Source organism: Cyprinodon tularosa, unplaced genomic scaffold (assembly GCF_016077235.1).
Source record: "Cyprinodon tularosa strain WSP-4 unplaced genomic scaffold, ASM1607723v1 ctg97, whole genome shotgun sequence".
Lineage (NCBI taxonomy): Eukaryota > Metazoa > Chordata > Actinopteri > Cyprinodontiformes > Cyprinodontidae > Cyprinodon > Cyprinodon tularosa.
The window spans coordinates 2006489-2025441 of NW_024039751.1; the positions used below are offsets into that span (position 1 = coordinate 2006489).

The window sequence follows — 18953 nt, forward strand, 5'->3', positions numbered from 1 at the left end:
GTCAAAATGAAGCCCACCTTCCCCTCCTCCGATTTACAAGTTATGGCCTCTTTCTCCTTCATTCCTCTGTCATTGAAAGAAGATTAGACGGAGCCGATTGCTTCAGACATCAAGAAGCAGACTCCGTCCCTGCTTCTCTTTCTCACACAGTCAACCCATGGTGGCTCCTATCCCTCCATCCACTCTCCCCCATCTCTTCTTTTCATCCCCCTTTATCTGGAACTTGTGAATGGCAGCCAATCACGGGGCAGAGTCGCCTCAGCCTCAGTGACATCCACTGGCAGGATTGATGCACTGCTGGGGGAAGAAAGAGAAGAGGAGGGCACTATGAGACGGGAGGAGATGATAGAAAGAAAGAAAGTGTGGAAGGAGAGAGGAGGAGGAGTAAGAGAGTGAGAGGAGGGAGTAGAGAAGCGAGACCCTCTCTCTCCTCCACACACAGAGTCCCATACACATTCGCAGCTGCTGTGCCGCTGTCAGTCCTGGAATGTAAGCACTGCCGTCAGGAGTCCGATTTTCCAACCACTAAGCACAGAGGAGGAGTACAAACCCAGCGGCGCTCACTCAGACATACAGATGGATGCTAAGCAGAGCGAAACCTAAGGTAAGAGGTTTATTTTCTCTTTCTTGCCTTTGATCTATGTTTTACATTTCATCTGCGTCTGGACTCTGGGGGGATGATCTGCTGTCACAGCGCAAGGAGCAGAATAAATGCATCACTGAGCTCTGGAAAGAACTTCAACCATTAATCACTCTAGATCAGAAGGAAAAATAGTCAAACTCCTCATAAATCAAAATTTCCTCCAGTTTTCAAGATCTATTTTTTATTTATTTTCAATTTCCAGCTGTTCCTTCCAATTAAGCTGATTCCTGTGACACCTGTCACTCATCCTAAGGTCTTCCAGTGTCAACTTGGCTTTGCATCTAACAAACCTCACCAGGCTGAGTGCCGGTGCGCCTATAGCAGGTGTTTGCACCTGTTTGAAGGCAGGCATGTGTGACTTTCTGAGTATGCATGAACATGTGAGAGAGTCTCCACGAAGCGCCCTGAATGGAGAGAGTCGCACTTGTGATGCGATTTGATGGAGAGGCGCTGTAGCGTTCATATCTCGGAAAAATACCTCAAGGTGTTTATCGTGGAGAGGGAAGGGACATGTGCTCCAAAGCGCAAACTTAATCCAACCTTGACCGGCTTGCAATTTTTTTTTTTTCCTTATCTCTCATTCGGTATAGGCACCAAAGTGATATATGGTGGCTTTTTCTGCACACAGATTCCTTGGTCAGCCATGCAACGCCGTTATAGCTTAGTGCAAATTAGCCTCTAATGTGCCCCTTAAATTATTCTCAAAAGGAGGCTGACCTTTTCAGCATTAAAATGAAAGAGGGTAGACATACATCTCCACTCTAATCAAGACGGCAGCCATGCTATACATTTTAAAGGATCAGATAAGAATGAGTCTAATAAAACCCCAGTATTTCTTTCCTCAGCTAAAAGTCAGTCCAATAAAAATGTCTCATTTTTTTCTAAAAAAAAATACATATATTTTGAATTTTACGCCCTGCTTTAATTGTCAAGACTCTTTTCAAGAAACACCCACCTCAGCCTCTTCCTTGCGAGGAAGTGTACACTGTATCACAAAATTGCTTTGAGGATCTCCAAACATGAGTAAAGCTCACAGAGGTCTGCCAAAGACTGCAGACTGGGCCCCGCTGCATTGGGAATGGTTAGGGCTCCACCAAGTGGAAGCTGGCGTATCTGCACCGGCACCCCCTCCCCACCAACACCCATCCCACCCCCTGATAGATTTACCCTCTGTCCGTGCAGGTCTGTCAAACAGCAGCAGGCAATCACAGGAGCCACTAAAACCGCCCATCAGATTGTAATAGTTTGGAGATCAAACCTTTATGTCATGTGCATGAATTATGTAAAACTATATAAATAAAAATACATTTTAAAAAGAAAGTCCAGGGTGACTTAAATGCAAAGCAGCATTATGACCTTGTCATCCACTCCCCCCTTTTTCTCAGTCTGATGAGAGACCTTCACTGCTGAGCGGTTCGATTGCACCCCATAATGCTCGATTTGAAATAGCCAGCAGTTTCAAATGGTGCGTAGGAGGTTTTGGATTGTTGACACTTAATTATATGGTCCAACCCTTATGTAACACTGCACCTGCTAATAAATAGATCTATATATACGGGTATTTATAGCCCAATTTAGAGAAAAAAAATAGGAAATTCCAGTAGGCATATGAGATTATATGAAACAGCCGTATTTTCAACAGTCTGTTATTCATATGGGAGATATTTCTGGTTTGCCGCCCAGTATCATTGATCATTGCCTCTGGTAAAATAGCTGTATATTTAAAAAGGGTAAAGGAACTTCTTAATGTTAAATAATGAATATGAACACTAAAGGAAATACATGTATGGAAGAAATTAACTTTATTCTTCAATCGCCTAATGAGAAGTTCAAAAAAAATTGGAGGAAAAGGGCAAACTGGTTTAAAAATGATACAGCATTAACATCCAGTATTTTTAGTGGGTGAAGTTGGATGTTAATGAGCATCTTTGCACCTTTTTGCCCTATAGATGATTAAGATGTAGTTCATGTTATGACAGAAGGAAAAAAAAATACTGACAAACTACTTTTTAAAATAAAAACTGAAACCTTTAGCTGTCGTGTAATCATAATCCTAAAATGTCTTTTTGTACATTTTTTAAATAATCAATAAAATATATTAGACGTGTTAACTATACAAAGGCACGGAGGTCTCAGGACTTGATGTATCATAAAGGATGCTTGTCACTGAAGGAATGAACTTGTTCTTTGTTAAAAACAAATTATTCATACCCCTAGAAGATTTAGGTTTTAAGTTATCTTTTAATTGGATCGGCATGTGTCTTCTGACTGGAAACAATGTTGTAGAGATGCTCGGCTAGAAGCCCGACTTTAATCTGAGAATCCTTGGAGGAAGTTAAAGATCGGGGTGATGGTGAGGAACCCTACGAACTTCAAAGAATCGGAGCTCATCGCTAAAAAACCTTTTTTTAACTATTTGTGGAAGCTTGTTAGAAATTATTTAAAAAATTGTTTTGAAAAAAAATAATTTATTTGATTAGGCATCCCATCTTTCAATTGTTTTAATAATCTTTTTAGAAATTCCTGTCTTTGCCTATCTCTCTGAATCTGCCAGCAATATGAATACATTTGGGCTGAACTGTATACATTATACGCTTCTAAAACTCTAATGCAAGCTTACCTCCAGAGCATACTGCAGCTATAATTATTGTCCTCCTCGAGTTAGAGAATCCACAAAAGTGCTTAGTTGCAGAGCTCAGTTAAGGGTTTTTCTCTGGAAGCTTGCACGTTCATTTTTTAGGGCAGCGTGTCCATGAAAATTCATACAAACCAATGTTGCAAAGGCTGCGCTTTTTCTTTTTTTTTCCTCCCAGGAAGCAGATCCTGACGAACAGCTAGTTTGTCTCTGATCAAAGATGTTCTTATTCAGCAAAACAAGAATGTATAATTTGCAGATTAAAGCTATGTAGCACGGGGAAGTTGTTGCCAGCCAGTCGATATGTGTAGTTGCCAAGATTAAGAGAAAACACTCTGAGACAGCCACTCATAAAAGCATATTAAACAATTCGGTCCTTCCACATCCGTGTGTGTTGTAGTGCCAAGCCGTATAAGCTCCCTACAAGTTAATCTAGTCATAAACAATTTCTTTTAATGCGTCCCGCTTTTTTAATGGGCTGAATAAGTCGAGATAATTCAGCTCGAGCCTATAGGATCTGGCGTGGATTCAGCATGCTCATTCATCCTTTAATGGAGTGTTTGGAAGAATTTTGAAAAAGAAACACTGGTCTAATGCTTAATAGGCATGCCACATCAAAGATTAATATCCAGAATGCTATTAAAATCTCAAGGACGGGCGGGAATGATAATTAGAAAATGCAATCACAAGCGTCAGGCTGGATTAATTGCAAGGCGGGCGTTTCCCCTCATTTCAGCAGCGTCTGTGTTACGCTTATGTCACATTTTATACCTACAGTGAACTCCAGTTGGCATGATTACAACTTTAACTCCTTTTAATGTTTAACACTTTGTACTGGATGCGTGATGCTTACTACTAGAAACTGTTTAAGTCCTGAACTATACAGGAAAAAATGTCACAGTCAAGTCAGTTAATCTGGTTTTTAAATCAGTGGCATGATAATGCTTTTTGTTTCAGTGGCAAGTGAGTGATAAATATATAGAAAGCCAAACGGATAGTGTGGGTTACAAACTTGCATACGGTCATCATCATCAGGGATTTTAAAGTTAGATTTGGCTAGAACTTATTCCAAATTGAAATCATACAACTTAAATTAGGGCTTTAAAAATGTGATTCACCTGCAGTACCTTCCCACTTCTAAAACCATGGAACTGAATGATTTGTTTATTTTATTTTTCTGTTATCGACAGACAGCAATCATTATTTTCATAAAACATGGAACATATATCAAATGTTAGGCAATACTGGTGGGAGTATTATGATTTGGTCATGTCCTCTTGATAGTGCTACTGGGACACGGATTGAAGTGCCTCGGTACAGTGCATTGAGATGATGTGTTGTAAATTGGTGCTAACTTGATAAAGTGAACAACAACAACGTGAATATACAACATTCTCAATGACACAAGGAAATAAATCAAATTTCCGTACAAAAGTAATCTGTATCTGTCACTGCATGCATAAAAAAGTTCTCATCGGTTTGCCTAGTTACGAATAGGAAATAAATAAGCAGCATCCTATGTCAGGTTGGCTTTTTTCGTACTGGATATTTCTGGGTCTATTTTCATCAACAGGAGCAGGACATGATTCACTATTGCTCTATTTAGGCAAATTTATCCAACAAGGCTGTTAAGACTGGTTTTTAGGGAAAGTCACTGAGTGTTTCTGCCCTGTTTACTGTCAAACTAAATATAAAACAACAACAAAAAAGCCTTGCATGTAGTATTGACATCAGATTTTTTATATTATCTTTGCAACAGTAAAAAATACACTAGCATCTCTCTCTCTCTTAGACTAAGCTGGCAAACAAATTCATACCACTCATGAATTTTGATTAAGGGCCAGACAAAATACTCCCTGAGGGGTCAATAATGCCCCCCCTGGCCTCTATTTGTACATGGCCGATTTAAATACACTCTAATTCTGGAATTTATGCATTTGAATTCTAACTCTAGTACATATAGATTGCTAAAAATGAAATAGTAAAATGATTAGATTTTATTTTAAGCTGTACTGACTTTCTCCTGCAACTATCTCCTGAGGGACATCAGCTCTTGTTTAAATCTCCAAACAAAGGAAGAGAAGCCTCCCCTGAGGTACATGATGAATCCTTGTTTTTAATCAGCAGTAAGAATAAAGGCTTCCAAAGAGTTGGGCACACTTGTGTCCTCAGACGTACCCGCAACTTAGTGCAGACTCAAGACACACATCCTTTTGCGCAATGTTCAATCTTTATCCACATATGCAGTATTACATGTAAACTATTTGGAGGGAAAGTCATGCTTTGTCTAAACTGTTACAATCATTCAATGAAAAATACCAATTTCATCCTGCGACCATCAAAGCTGATTAGCCAGTTCTTGTGCAAACTGTAAGTAAAAGTGAAGGAACTGACTTATATATGTCATTACTATAACATACCCAGAGACATTCAATGCCTTTCAGGATAATTCTACTACTTCTGCTTTCACAAATGGCTTTAAAGGAAAGAGAAAGATTTATTAGGATTAACTCCCAAAAGACAGTAAATTATGCATGCACACCCAAATTACCTGTCAGGGGCCATTCCTGCTGGGGATACAGCCTTATACTGAGGTCTGGAAGGAAGACTGCCAATGACAGAAAACAGCTTATCTGCAAACACAAGCTTAACCTGTACCTGAGGGTTAATTTTTATATTTTAGCCATTACAATCACACTGTTTTCTATATGAGTTCAGTTATAGTGGCTCTAAAATTAAACAGTTTTCCCAACAATTCAAGAAGCATCTAAAAACTGTGAGGGATTTTGAAAAGGGGGTAAAGATAAAAAAGAAAAAAATGACTGACTTCCTCTGGACAACACACAATCTATTTTCGCCTGTTTTGGAAGCTAGAGTTTGAAACAATGCATACAAATATAATTATAAACCTAAGGTTGGGTTGCGATTGTAGCTTCCAATTTGGAAAACAGCTAACGAGCAATTCCACTTCATTCTTTATCACCATGAGCATTTCAAACCCCTAAACTAAAATAAAAAAAAGACCTAAAATACATCTCCAAACCTAATTTTGTTCTTGAGCTATTGGGAGTAGATTTATAAGCCTGGTGTCTTTGTTAAGGTAGCACTTATTCATTTATTTAAGTGAGCAGTCCAAGTTGTTGTACTGTTAAACTGTGTTTACTTAATGAATGCAATGTTTAGAAGTACGAAATACACTCCGACAGGATAACAGAGTCCTCATTAGAATTAAGTGGTGGATTTCCTCTACTTAACAAAATAGTGAAACTCTTCAAAACTTTAGAACAGTAACATCAGAATTCTTCAAACACATCTTTATGATTAGTGAAATGTTAATTTGATTTCGGAAATTTTAGTAAAGGCCATATGAGAGCCATGCGAAATTGCTATTATAATGTTGTGTAAATAAAGAAATAAAAATCTGCGTCTATTGAGCTTTTACAAATCAAATGAAGGATTCACGAATAGCAAACTGGGTTTAAAATATTTTATTATTGTTGCCTAATCTATTATTGACGAGTCTATCAAGTTTATTTTTTGAGTTGGAGCAGTTCTGTTGTGGTCTGAATGCAAAAAAGAACCAATATGGTCTTTTATTAATACATTAATTTCAATTCAATTCTGCTTATTTATATAGCACCCAGTGGCGGCTGGTGAAAAATATTTTTGGTGGGGCTGATATAGCCTAGTGTATGTCTCCAACTAATCCGGAATAAGAATTCAAATAAACAATTGGACAATACATACAATTTAACAGTAATGATTTAATTTACTATATAATAACAGTAACAGTGATGATTTGGGTCACTGTGACGGGGTTCTTTGGCCTCCAAGAATCCAGGCTCAGTCGGGTTACCGGTGTTGGTGATTTATTGAGCTCAAAAACTCAAAACAGGGGGCAAAAGAAACTAAACATATACAAGATACTCTGGGCCTCAGCCTCCCTCCAGTTACCAGCAATGTAACAAAGAAACAGAAAACAAAAATTGCCGCTTTTCTTCCCACAGCCCTCATTAAATAGTTTAAGCCCCTCATCTCAGGCTCTCTTATTTCTGATTTCTTCTCATTAATCAGTTTTGTCCATATATTACCTCCACAAACAATTGATGTACAAAAACAAACAAATAATTTTTAAAACTTAATTCTTTTACACAGATTCATTGACTTATTCAATTACACCAAACTGGGTTTGAACCCAGCAAAGACGCAGCCAGACTGAAGATGACAAGTCCCCATAGCATAAACACGTACACACCCACACCCCCCCACACACACACACACACACACACACACACACACACACACACACACACACACGGCTAACCCCACTGAAATATTAAGTGTGCACCCTCAATATGCCAGCAGGTAACCAGGAACAGCTTGTGTGTTTTAAGTTCATGGAGCTACTGGTCTCAGCGCGAGTGTATTGGTCCTCACAAACACAGTATAACAGGAATGTGTGTGTGGCGCGCAAAGTTAGAGAGGTTGTTTTAAGCGACGAGGTGGATTCGTCACAGTCACAATAACCATGACATGAAATGTTCATATCCTACAACAGGGATGTTCTTCTGGCAAACGGGTAGATAAATAAGGATCTCACCGAATTTGGTGGAAGCTGCATCTCGTTCGTTACATTCGCCATCGTCCCTCTCATTGTGTGCACCTGTGCTTGGGTGCAGAAGCCTGTTAAAGGGCAGTATTTTCAGCACCCCAAGACCATAAAGTTCTGAGACGCTGATTGGCCATTAAATTCACCTAGCAATAGTACATGATTGACAGATTCTCTGCAAATGTGGGGCTGTCTGATCACAGCCCCCAGAACAGAGACGGTAGGAGTCTGTCTGTGGAAATCCACAAATTAATGACAGTAGATAGGGAAATGTAGTTTATTTAATTTGTTTTGCTTATAGGTACACACTCTAGAGAGTAAAACTGACATTTATGAGTTAATTTCTAAAAATATATTTTACGTTTCTCTCTTCTTATCAGGGAGGGCGGTGCCCCAGCGCCCCCTATGGGCCGGCCGCCACTGATAGCACCAATTCACAACACATGTCATCTCAAGGCACTTTACAATTCACCAGATCATTCAGTCAGATTGATTCATAGTTGAGAAAAGAGACACACAGACAAGTAACTCCCGAATGAACGAAACACCAAACAACACCGTTAAAAACACAATAAGAACTTAAACATTCAAGGTGACCAACATTAGATGATTGCAGTGAGACAGAGTACTTTAAGTTTGCTCTGTCAGCGGTGTATGTTGCGACTTAGTTTAAGAGATTTAATCACAGCCCACAAGCAAGGTATGAGGTGATGGCATTCTACTCCCCTGATCTAGGCATCCCAATATCAGTGTTACAGTTTTGTAAAAAAAATTTTCTAGCAAGTGAGTGCATTAGGAATTAACATGAAGTAAACAGACGTAGGGCCACTATATGAATAAAAACCTAAGCAAAATAAGCTAGAGTATATTCAGTCAATCATCGTTATAAGTATTTCTATTTTCTAAAATTGCAAAAAGTTTTCCCATAACTTTTTGAACACACAAGATTTACTCTTAATTTTAAAAAAAAGTGACATCATTTTTTATTTAAGGGGGATTGCAGATAGTCAACTAATTGAAAAATTAGTTGTCTCCTAAATCAAAAGCCTAAGAAGCCATATTTGGCTTCAAAATGCTGTTTGTTTAGGAAACGTCGGGGTTGTGTCCAGGTTAAGTTTACCTTCCCCAGATGGAGATGCCTCTCTAAGGCATTTGACCACATCTGTGGCCAAACGCCGCTAATAATTAGTTATGCGCTTTTTTCTGTTATTATTCAGACATAATTAATTTAAAATATTGCCTACCAAGAGGTGAACATATTTTGACAACTTTCCCAGTTTTTCTTTATGGAAGGTTGGCATTAATAAAAAAAATAAAAAAAATGCAACTACAGTAAGTGAAGCATCTGTAAAATGCAATTTATATGTGCTACATGTATTACCAAAGACATACAGCCGACATTTTCATGTGATGAAAAATATACCCTTACCTAGGCGTGTAAACCATGTTTGAATACATTTTCCATTTATTTAAGTTTTACTCTGAGTACATTTGAATTTAGACAAGATTCTAGTATCAGATTAGAAACTTTAAGGCTTTACACCTCATACATAAATCATGCAAGAGACATTTTTTTTTCTTGGTTTTGTCATATTTTGTCTGGCTTCTGATTTTATGAAGCACAAACTGATGGTATGATAGAATATATTTGCTCAAGCTTATGGATAGTAGAGCATTCTCATGCTGTTATCTGTTTTTTTTCTTTCAAGCAAAGGTTTTAAGAGAACCGTGAAGTGAAAAGATGCGCAGACTAACTGCAGTTTTCTCTCTTCACAGAATCCTAAAGGACACAAGTGAAGGGGAATACAATGCCTGTTCTGACAAGGCTACCTTCCAGTGTTTACCCTTTTAGAAGCTTATTTCCATAATCACAAGTCATTCCGGACATTTTCCTACTGACTGGATACCATGATAGGCAATCAGGCTCTGCTCCTATTGATGCTCTATTTCTTGTGGCCCAGTACTGCTCTTCCTTTCATTCCTGGGAATATTGGGAATCTGTTTGGGATGCCAGAGAGTGACGGGAAGGTTCTTCAACGTTCCAAACGGGGATGGATGTGGAATCAATTCTTTCTGCTCGAGGAGTACGCGGGAAATGACCATCAATATGTTGGCAAGGTAAGCTGTCCAAGTGCATTGTCTGCAGACTAATTATAGCTGGTTTAGCTTGTTGGGGAAGTGTTTGATGTAATTGGTTGGAGATGGATGGGCTGCCAGAAGTCTGATTGTTACGGGCAGAGCTAACAGGAGCAATCAGATCCACATGAGTGCATACAAATGGTCTGTCTCCTCTGCCTTCCAATGTACTCCTAATCCAGTGCTAAAATGTACAGTTATACCTAAAATCAAACTTCCATTGATTCCTCACTGGGAGGCTGCCATCAAAGGTGAACACTGAGGAACATCATCTCGTATCAACTATCCATTAACCTTAGGATATTAAAATAGCAGTTGAACAATAGTTACACATTAATATATACTGTACAACTTAATAGGATAAAAATGTATACCTCTGTTTAAAAATGGGTGCTTGACAATTATTTGCAATGTTGTAACCATTAACTTCACATACAAACATATTCATACCATGCCAACTTCTTGTTTTTTCATTATACTTACACTATATTGCCAAAAGTATTTGCTCACCCATCCAAATTATTGGAATCAGGTGTTCCAATCACTTCCATGGCCACAGGTGTATAAATTCAAGCACCTAGGCATGCAGACTGTTTTTACAAACATTTGTGAAAGAATGGGTCGCTCTCAGGAGCTCAGTGAATTCCAGCGTGGAACTGTGATAGGATGCCACCTGTGCAACAAATCCAGTCGTGAAATTTCCTCGCTCCTAAATATTCCACAGTCAACTGTCAGCTGTATTATAAGAAAATGGAAGTGTTTGGGAACGACAGCAACTCAGCCACGAAGAGGTAGGCCACGTAAACTGACGGAGCGGGGTCAGCGGATGCTGACGCGCATAGTGCGAAGAGGTCGCCAACTTTCTGCAGAGTCAATCACTACAGACCTCCAAACTTCATGTGGCCTTCAGATTAGCTCAAGAACAGTGCGCAGAGAGCTTCATGGAATGGGTTTCCATGGTCGAGCAGCTGCATCCAAGCCATACATCACCAAGTGCAATGCAAAGCGTCGGATGCGGTGGTGTAAAGCACGCCGCCACTGGACTCTAGAGCAGTGGAGACGCGTTCTCTGGAGTGACGAATCGCGCTTCTCCATCTGGCAATCTGATGGACGGGTCTGGGTTTGGCGGTTGCCAGGAGAACGGTACTTGTCTGACTGCATTGTGCCAAGTGTAAAGTTTGGTGGAGGGGGGATTATGGTGTGAGGTTGTTTTTCAGGAGCTGGGCTTGGCCCCTTAGTTCCAGTGAAAGGAACTCTGAATGCTTCAGCATACCAAGACATTTTGGACAATTCCATGCTCCCAACTTTGTGGGAACAGTTTGGAGCTGGCCCCTTCCTCTTCCAACATGACTGTGCACCAGTGCACAAAGCAAGGTCCATAAAGACATGGATGACAGAGTCTGGTGTGGATGAACTTGACTGGCCTGCACAGAGTCCTGACCTCAACCCGATAGAACACCTTTGGGATGAATTAGAGCGGAGACTGAGAGCCAGGCCTTCTCGTCCAACATCAGTGTGCGACCTCACAAATGCGCTTCTGGAAGAATGGTCAAAAATTCCCATAAACACACTCCTAAACCTTGTGGACAGCCTTCCCAGAAGAGTTGAAGCTGTTCTAGCTGCAAAGGGTGGACCGACGTCATATTGAACCCTATGGATTAGGAACGGGATGTCACTTAAGCTCATATGTGAGTCAAGGCAGGTGAGCAAATACTTTTGGCAATATAGTGTATATTTAAATGTCTTTACTCTGATACCCTAAATTAAACTCTAGAAATTTACACTTGCTTGACTCATGTCTCATATGTTAAAACATCAGTGAACAACATCATGAACACCAATGAAGAGAGCAGACAGGTCAAGTAGAAAGATGTGACATATTAAAGGTATGGTGGAGGATGTTCTTTTTCCGGCTGGATCATCACAATAAGTGGTCCTCCTAATTGTCAATCATTCTGGTGATATGTTGACATAAGTCAGTCCTACGTGCTCATCCCCATTTTCACTTACTGATGTTGAGTCTGACAAAGTGGAAAAATTGCAATTCTTCTTTTGGAAAGTAAGCTTGTGTGAGCAATGCAAATGGCAACTTTTAAACAGAGCACGAGGAGAAATTGGCTTTTGCACGCTCTCGCACATGTTTAATAGATGTTCCCTCTCATGAGTGGGTACAGTGTTAAGCATGTGCATTTTTTTTTTTGAGTGGAGAGAATGGGTCAGGCAGTGGGAAAGTTCAAAGAGTTTATGATAAGCAAACAGGAGTGCAGGGCTGCTCGTCAGCTGAGGGGCGGATCTCTGCAGAGATAGATTACAGGTCAGTGACTGGATGTGCAGTTGAATATGACTAGGAGCAAAGTCACTGACCTGATTCAAAGTTCAGTCCGTTGACGAAGAACACATTTGAATCCGAACGGGCAGTTTAGACCACAGTAGCGGCGGGCGTCGCCCCACAGAGTTCCTAGAGAGCAAGCGCCAGCCAACGCAGAGCAGCAACCGAGTCCAAAGGGGAAATCCAAGGCCGAAGTCAGACGAAGAGTCCAGGTTCAGAAGCCGGTAGAATCCAGGAATCAGTTTGAAACAGATCAGACAAACAGAGCAGACGGGGGCAAAGCAAAACTCGAGATCTTCAGGGCAGAAACTGGTCATAACCAGAAAAAAAGAACAGGCTAAAGAATGCTAGAGTTTGTCTCACCAAAACACTCGAATAACCAAGCGCAGATGGGAGGCAAACACACAACATAAATAGCAGAGGAACTAGGTGGAAAAGATCGGCGTTAATCAGCCGCAGAACCAATTAGACAGGGGAGCAATAAGGAAAGGAAAAAAACAAACCATTAGCACCAAGATCATGACACTATTATACCTTTAAGTGAAGTTTGATCAGAATCAGAAAAAAATACCTTGAAGCTCTGAACATTTGACAGAGCTGTATTCAATTCATAGGTTAGACAGAGTCATGGAACAGCAGCAGACATTGCTTCCTACCTGAACTGACAGGCTGAGTGACAGAGTATTATTTAGGGTACTTTCAGAGTGTAGGTCCTGATGCTGTTTTCCTTTTTCTGAAATCTCATTTTCTTTTGTTGTTTAGGTCATTAACAATACTTTTACAATGTTCCCTTCATTTGGTGACATTATGATCTTTTTGTGGCTCCGAACTAACCCACATGTGATTAACTGCAATAAGAATGCAAACAGAGTGGTAGGTTGTCAACAACTTCACAAAGACTATGCTAACCATACATCAGCTCCATTTCTCCCTCACCCTAAGGCAGGACACTCATTGCGATCTATTTTATAGCATTGCAACAAGGACAGATTACCACCCACTTAGTTTCCTTTTAGCAATGCAAACTCCTCTGTTTGCAGGAGCGTGTGTAAACTTTGCATGGCCGTTAGCTACATCACTCATTCAAATGATTTATGTGCAACCCTTCCAGTTTGACTTGAAGGTTTCCCTTGATATATTAATGAGGTCTAACATCTCGCTGTCCCTCCACTCAGCAGTGCTGTCACAGCTGCCGTCTAGCTTTATGAAAGCTATTACTGCTGGCCAATGCCGGCGCAAAGTTGTAAAAGATGTCAATGGAAAATGACGTCAAGTTACATCAAATCCTCCTGTGTTTTTTTCAGTGGAGTCACATTTAAAAAAGATAAGACTAAAATCAGATTAAGGATCATATTTGTTAAAAAAAAAAAGAAGTGACCTTGTACCCTGATCCTAGAAACACACCACCTGCAAAAAACAAAAATAAGGTGTAGGTTCATCTCAACCCTTAAAAGAAACCTAAATATAGGGAGAAGAGGTTTAGATCAAAAAATATCAATGCATTAGATGTCCCTGTCAAAGTCTCCACCTACATTCCATGAAAAAAAATTTGTCACAATTTAAAAATGTGTGTTCAGAAATTCTCTCCTTTCAATCAGGTCATTATTCAAGGGTTTTTGAAAAGAGAACATGCTTAAGGATTTTAGTTTCTAGCAGTTTTATAAATTATTTGAAAAAACAAAACTAAGTCATCTCCCATCGACTTTACAACTACACATGTTGGTATTTTGATAAAATCTGAAGAAATACAGTCAAGTTTATGGATGTATTGAGAGAAAAAGTGTTCAGCAAGTTCATTAAAACCCTTTTAAAAGGTGGTCAGTTTTTTCAAAACAGGAAACGCAAAGGTACTTATCACATACCTATGTATGTGAGATTTAGGAAAAAAAATTTACCTAATTTGCCCATATGTAGTCGAAGCAATAATTAAAGAAAATTTGCAACCAGAACTTTGACAAACAGGATTGAAGACGGTCCTGGGTTTAACTTTTCATCAAATACAACAACCCAAACACCAGACGTCATTTAGACATTGGCTTTTGGGCTGAATATTGTTGACCCATCATAGTCCAGAAATGATTTTTTCCCACCTTAGTCCAATAGTAGATCTGAAAATTACAGCTTTTCACTTTTCAGCCAAATGTAGATGTCGTTTGGACGTAATTCATGTCGTCTTTTCAATGTCCGTTCAACCAATGTTTGGTCAGTGGGAATGATGAAGAGGACGATAAGAGTTTGTTATGAAAACACATTAAATGGGACACATACCTGACATAAGCTTTGGGCATAAATGGGAATTTATTTTGATACCGAACTTCAGAACAACAATGGTTTGGAGAGATTTTGGCACTCTTCATATCCAGTCCCAGAGAGATCAGAGTGGTTCCCGTCAGCTTGTCGGCGCACCGTAAAGGCAGGATGGTAGAACGGCGCCGTTATCAACTCAGAGGGAAATGAGGTGACTGTCAACACCCAATTTTCCCAGAAGAAGGCTTGCTTTCATCAGGCACCTCAGTCTCTGGAGAAAACAAGTGTCTGGTGAAAGGGTTGGTTGGGGTGGGAGTGTGGGGGAGCTGGAGGGGCTGATAACTTCCTCTGCAGAAACCATCATCCAGATGAGGTGTGAGGAGAAAGGTGCAGCGTATATAAAACAGAAAAGAGAGACAAAATGGAAAAGAAGAAAACATATCAATCAAAAATATATATAAATTCACTCTCTGATATGTGATGATGCAGCAAAGCAGGTGCTGTGAAGTATAAAAGGAGCCATCCGGTGAATCATCAATGACTTTTCCTTTTTCCTGAACTCTTTGATGCCTTTTGGCACCCAACTTTTGTGGCAATCATATTCGCCCGTCTCCACACTCTCCTTGTGTCTAAAGTCATTAAACTGTCAGAACATCATGACAGTTAAATAATTTACAGGTGGTGGCGTCGGCGAAGGTTCACTCCGCTTCAGTTTTACAGGGGGAGGCGTGGCGATACGCATCAGTAAATCTAACAAGAGAGAGACTCTTCCTGTGATGGCAAGGAAAAAGACAGAACTTCAAGAAAGATGCTGAAAAACAGGAAAAACATTATTTTGCTGACAAGTCCGATAATGAATGATGTGCCATCCTGTGGATTTAATCATTACTCTATTCAATCCCCTAAAACACTATGACTCATGCAGAACATAAATGTATTTTAAATTTGCTTAAATTTTCTGATTCTTCCCCAGTAGTTATCCCCGTTAAAGCAGCCAGACTATGAGATATTTCAAGTTTAACCATCAAACAAATCTCCAATCTAAAGTATATAGCACATGTATGTTGATGTTGTATGTCCGTCTAGATATTTCTAATAGTTTCTAGGTGTTAGTTAGCCTCTACTAATAAACAATCTATCTGCACAAAGCAGAGCAGAGTCTTCTGATCCACAAATATCCAATAATTAAAAACAATATTTCTGAGCATTTATGCATAGGAAATTGACTGGAATTTAGCACAGCTTGTTTTACTTATACAGCAAAGAAAATACCCCTTTGGCTAATAATACCCCGCCTGATATTTCTTGTAGTAACCTTTCATCTTTGAAAGTTTGGCGATTAACTGTATACTGTGGGTCAATGTCATGTGGCTTGGTCAAATTCTAGTTAAGCTTTAAAATGTAAGAGTTGCTTTAAATCTTGCTCTACAATCCTAAACTGAAGGTGGATTCTTTAAGGGAACTGTCATTTGCCTTTGAAGGTAAGCGTTCCCAAACAATAAGATTTCCACCTCCATGCTCCCCAGTTGGTACAAGGTTCCTTTCTCAAAATGCTGTTCTTCTTTTAAGCCAAAATAGTATCTATTCCAGTATTTGAATAACTAAATTATCGATATTCTGTCACATTGTTTCAGAAGCCCAAACTTGGCATCATTATTTTCTGACAAACTTTAGTAAAGTTTTTCTTAGAGGAAAAATAACAAGTGTCCTGCTTTTCTACTTTTTGTTAAAATTGAATTAACATCTCTGATTGAACAAACACACCTTTATATCATACCCACTTTAAATTTCAAATTAAGCAAACTTCAGAGTATGTAAGGAAAAATTACAACACTCTAAACATTGTAATGAGCAAAGGTTTCCTCCTCTGAAAATCAAACATACTGTCTCTTTCTAATTTTCTCAAGCATACACCTTTATATCAATATTTACAAGAGTGAAACATAATATTTCAGGATTTTTTAACATTTTCTTCAGGTGTTTTTCCTCGGGAAAATATATTGAGGGGTTGTTTGGTCAAGAGCTAGTAGACAATATTTTTTTGTTTAGTTTGATGGCACTTTTTGGAAGAAAACTCAAAATTTAATAAGGTACACGTATGACAATCATTGCTCCCACTGTAAAGAAATGACTAGGGCAGGCCAGAGAAAAGAAAAAAAAGAGAGAAAAATACTCATCGGCCACTTTATTAGGTACCCCATGCTAGTAACGGGTTGGACCCCCTTTTGCCTTCAGAACTGCCTCAATTCTTCGTGGCATAGATTCAACAAGGTGCTGGAAGCATTCCTCAGGGAGTTTGGTCCATATTGACATGATGGCATCACACAGTTGCCGCAGATTTGTCGGCTGCACATCCATGATGCGAATCTCCCGTTCCACCACATCCCAAAGATGCTCTATTGGATTGAGATCTGGTGACTGTGGAGGCCATTTGAGTACAGTGAACTCATTGTCATGTTCAAGAAACCAGTCTGAGATGATTCCAGCTTTATGACATGGCGCATAATCCTGCTGAAAGTAGCCATCAGAAGTTGGGTACATTGTGGACATAAAGGGATGGACATGGTCAGCAACAATACTCAGGTAGGCTGTGGCGTTGCAACAATGCTCAATTGGTACCAAGGGGCCCAAAGAGTGCCAAGAAAATATTCCCCACACCATGACACCACCACCACCAGCCTGAACCGCTGATACAAGGCAGGATGGATCCATGCTTTCATGTTGTAGATGCCAAATTCTGACCCTACCATCCGAATGTCGCTGCAGAAATCGAGACTCATCAGACCAGGCAACGTTTTTCCAATCTTCTATTGTCCAATTTCAGTGAGCTTGTGCAAATTGTAGCCTCAGTTTCCTGTTCTTAGCTGAAAGGAGTGGCACCCGGTGTGGTCTTGTGCTGCTGTAGCCCATCTGCCTCAAAGTTCCACGTACTGTGCGTTCAGAGATGCTCTTCTGCCCACCTTGGTTGTAACGGGTGGTTATTTGAGTCACTGTTGCCCTTCTATCAGCTCGAACCAGTCTGTTTCTTTTTAAATGTCCTCAACATGATGATTTGTGAACAGTAAAATTCAAACTCTGCTGAGGCTTTTCTATACTCCCTATAATACTCGTGAACTGTTGCTGTCTTTGGATCTAACCGTGGCATCAATCCTCTCTTCAACAGTCAGGGGCTCTTAACTAAATGTCTTAGGCGCATAATTCTTTGAGAATATGCCCCCAAACTAGCTCCTTGTGACACTCAAGGAATTCTAAAAAATTGATGCTTCGACTTTTCTTTTAGTAAGAAAGTAGCTCTTTACAAATGCAACCTATACTTTAAGAGAGCTGCTCAGGTAAAACACAAGAAGTTGTTAGTCTTAAGAGAGTATTAAAAAGGGAAAATGATGGAAAATACAGGGAAATGCTTGTCTGATTCACCACTTAAACAGTGGTGTAAATGAGGACATAAACTTCTCTAGCAGTCATACAGTTATTAATAGACCTAAAGATTTACAAATAGCTTATGATCCTTATAGCGGAAAATTCAATAATTTCAGCAGGACAGGGTAACGGTGCACCTATAATGAGGCCATTTTGAGAAGGAAAAATAAATAATATGGCAAGTGAAGAAGGGCACAAATGAAAATACAGAAAGGAATTTACAAACAAATTATTATAATTATTTTTTTCATGGTGTCCCGTCTGGCAATGTGGCAATAAGAATAATTGTCTTGGTGCCAAAAAGAGCCCAACAGATTTTACAAGTTGAGCAGTAGGGCTATCGCCATAGAGTTCCGCTTGACTTATGCTTATAAATAGCTTTATTATAATTCATGCAGAGAGTATTACAGATTATATGGCCACTGCAATGTACAGTAAGTAGAACAGGAAAGGAAAAACAGAAAAAAAAGATAAAAGGGAGATAACAATAAAACCTCTTCAGTCTGCTTTATCATCTGCAAAGAGATGTAAAAAGAACAGCACAACCAACGGATATAATATAATAGATACAATAAAGCAACACCTTGATGCTATCGTTGAAGTATAAGTAGTATTATTAGTATTATTTAATCTGATATGTATACTGTGGTAGCTGAAGATAAGGATATGGGCTTTCTGTATGGAAAAAAAAAAAATTTTTTTGAAAAATAGACTTGCCTGACTCAAGGTTTCGAATGAAATATATTTATATTATAATAATAATATAATGACTTGTGAAGGTTAGCTGGATAGGAAGAAGTATTTTCCCCTTACCATAGAGTACATAATTGAATGATTGCCATGGTAACACTATAAACAGTATGTATGAATCATTTATTCAATGTTCACAGAAAGCTCCCTGTAGTAACAGGAGTTAACGGAAATTTAAAGTTAA

The 18953-nt window shown here is 39.3% G+C and overlaps 1 protein-coding gene across 1 annotated transcript in view; it reads left to right on the forward strand.

The window, feature by feature from the left end:
* The first annotated feature begins 372 nt into the window (after positions 1-372).
* cdh10a (cadherin 10, type 2a (T2-cadherin)) overlaps positions 373-18953 on the forward strand; it is a 58524-nt gene continuing 39943 nt past the window's right edge. The window contains exons 1-2 of the mRNA XM_038275617.1: positions 373-604; positions 9664-10005. Coding sequence (XP_038131545.1) covers positions 9796-10005 — 210 coding nt within the window. The 5' untranslated portion in view covers positions 373-604; positions 9664-9795. The remainder of the gene's footprint in view (positions 605-9663; positions 10006-18953) is intronic.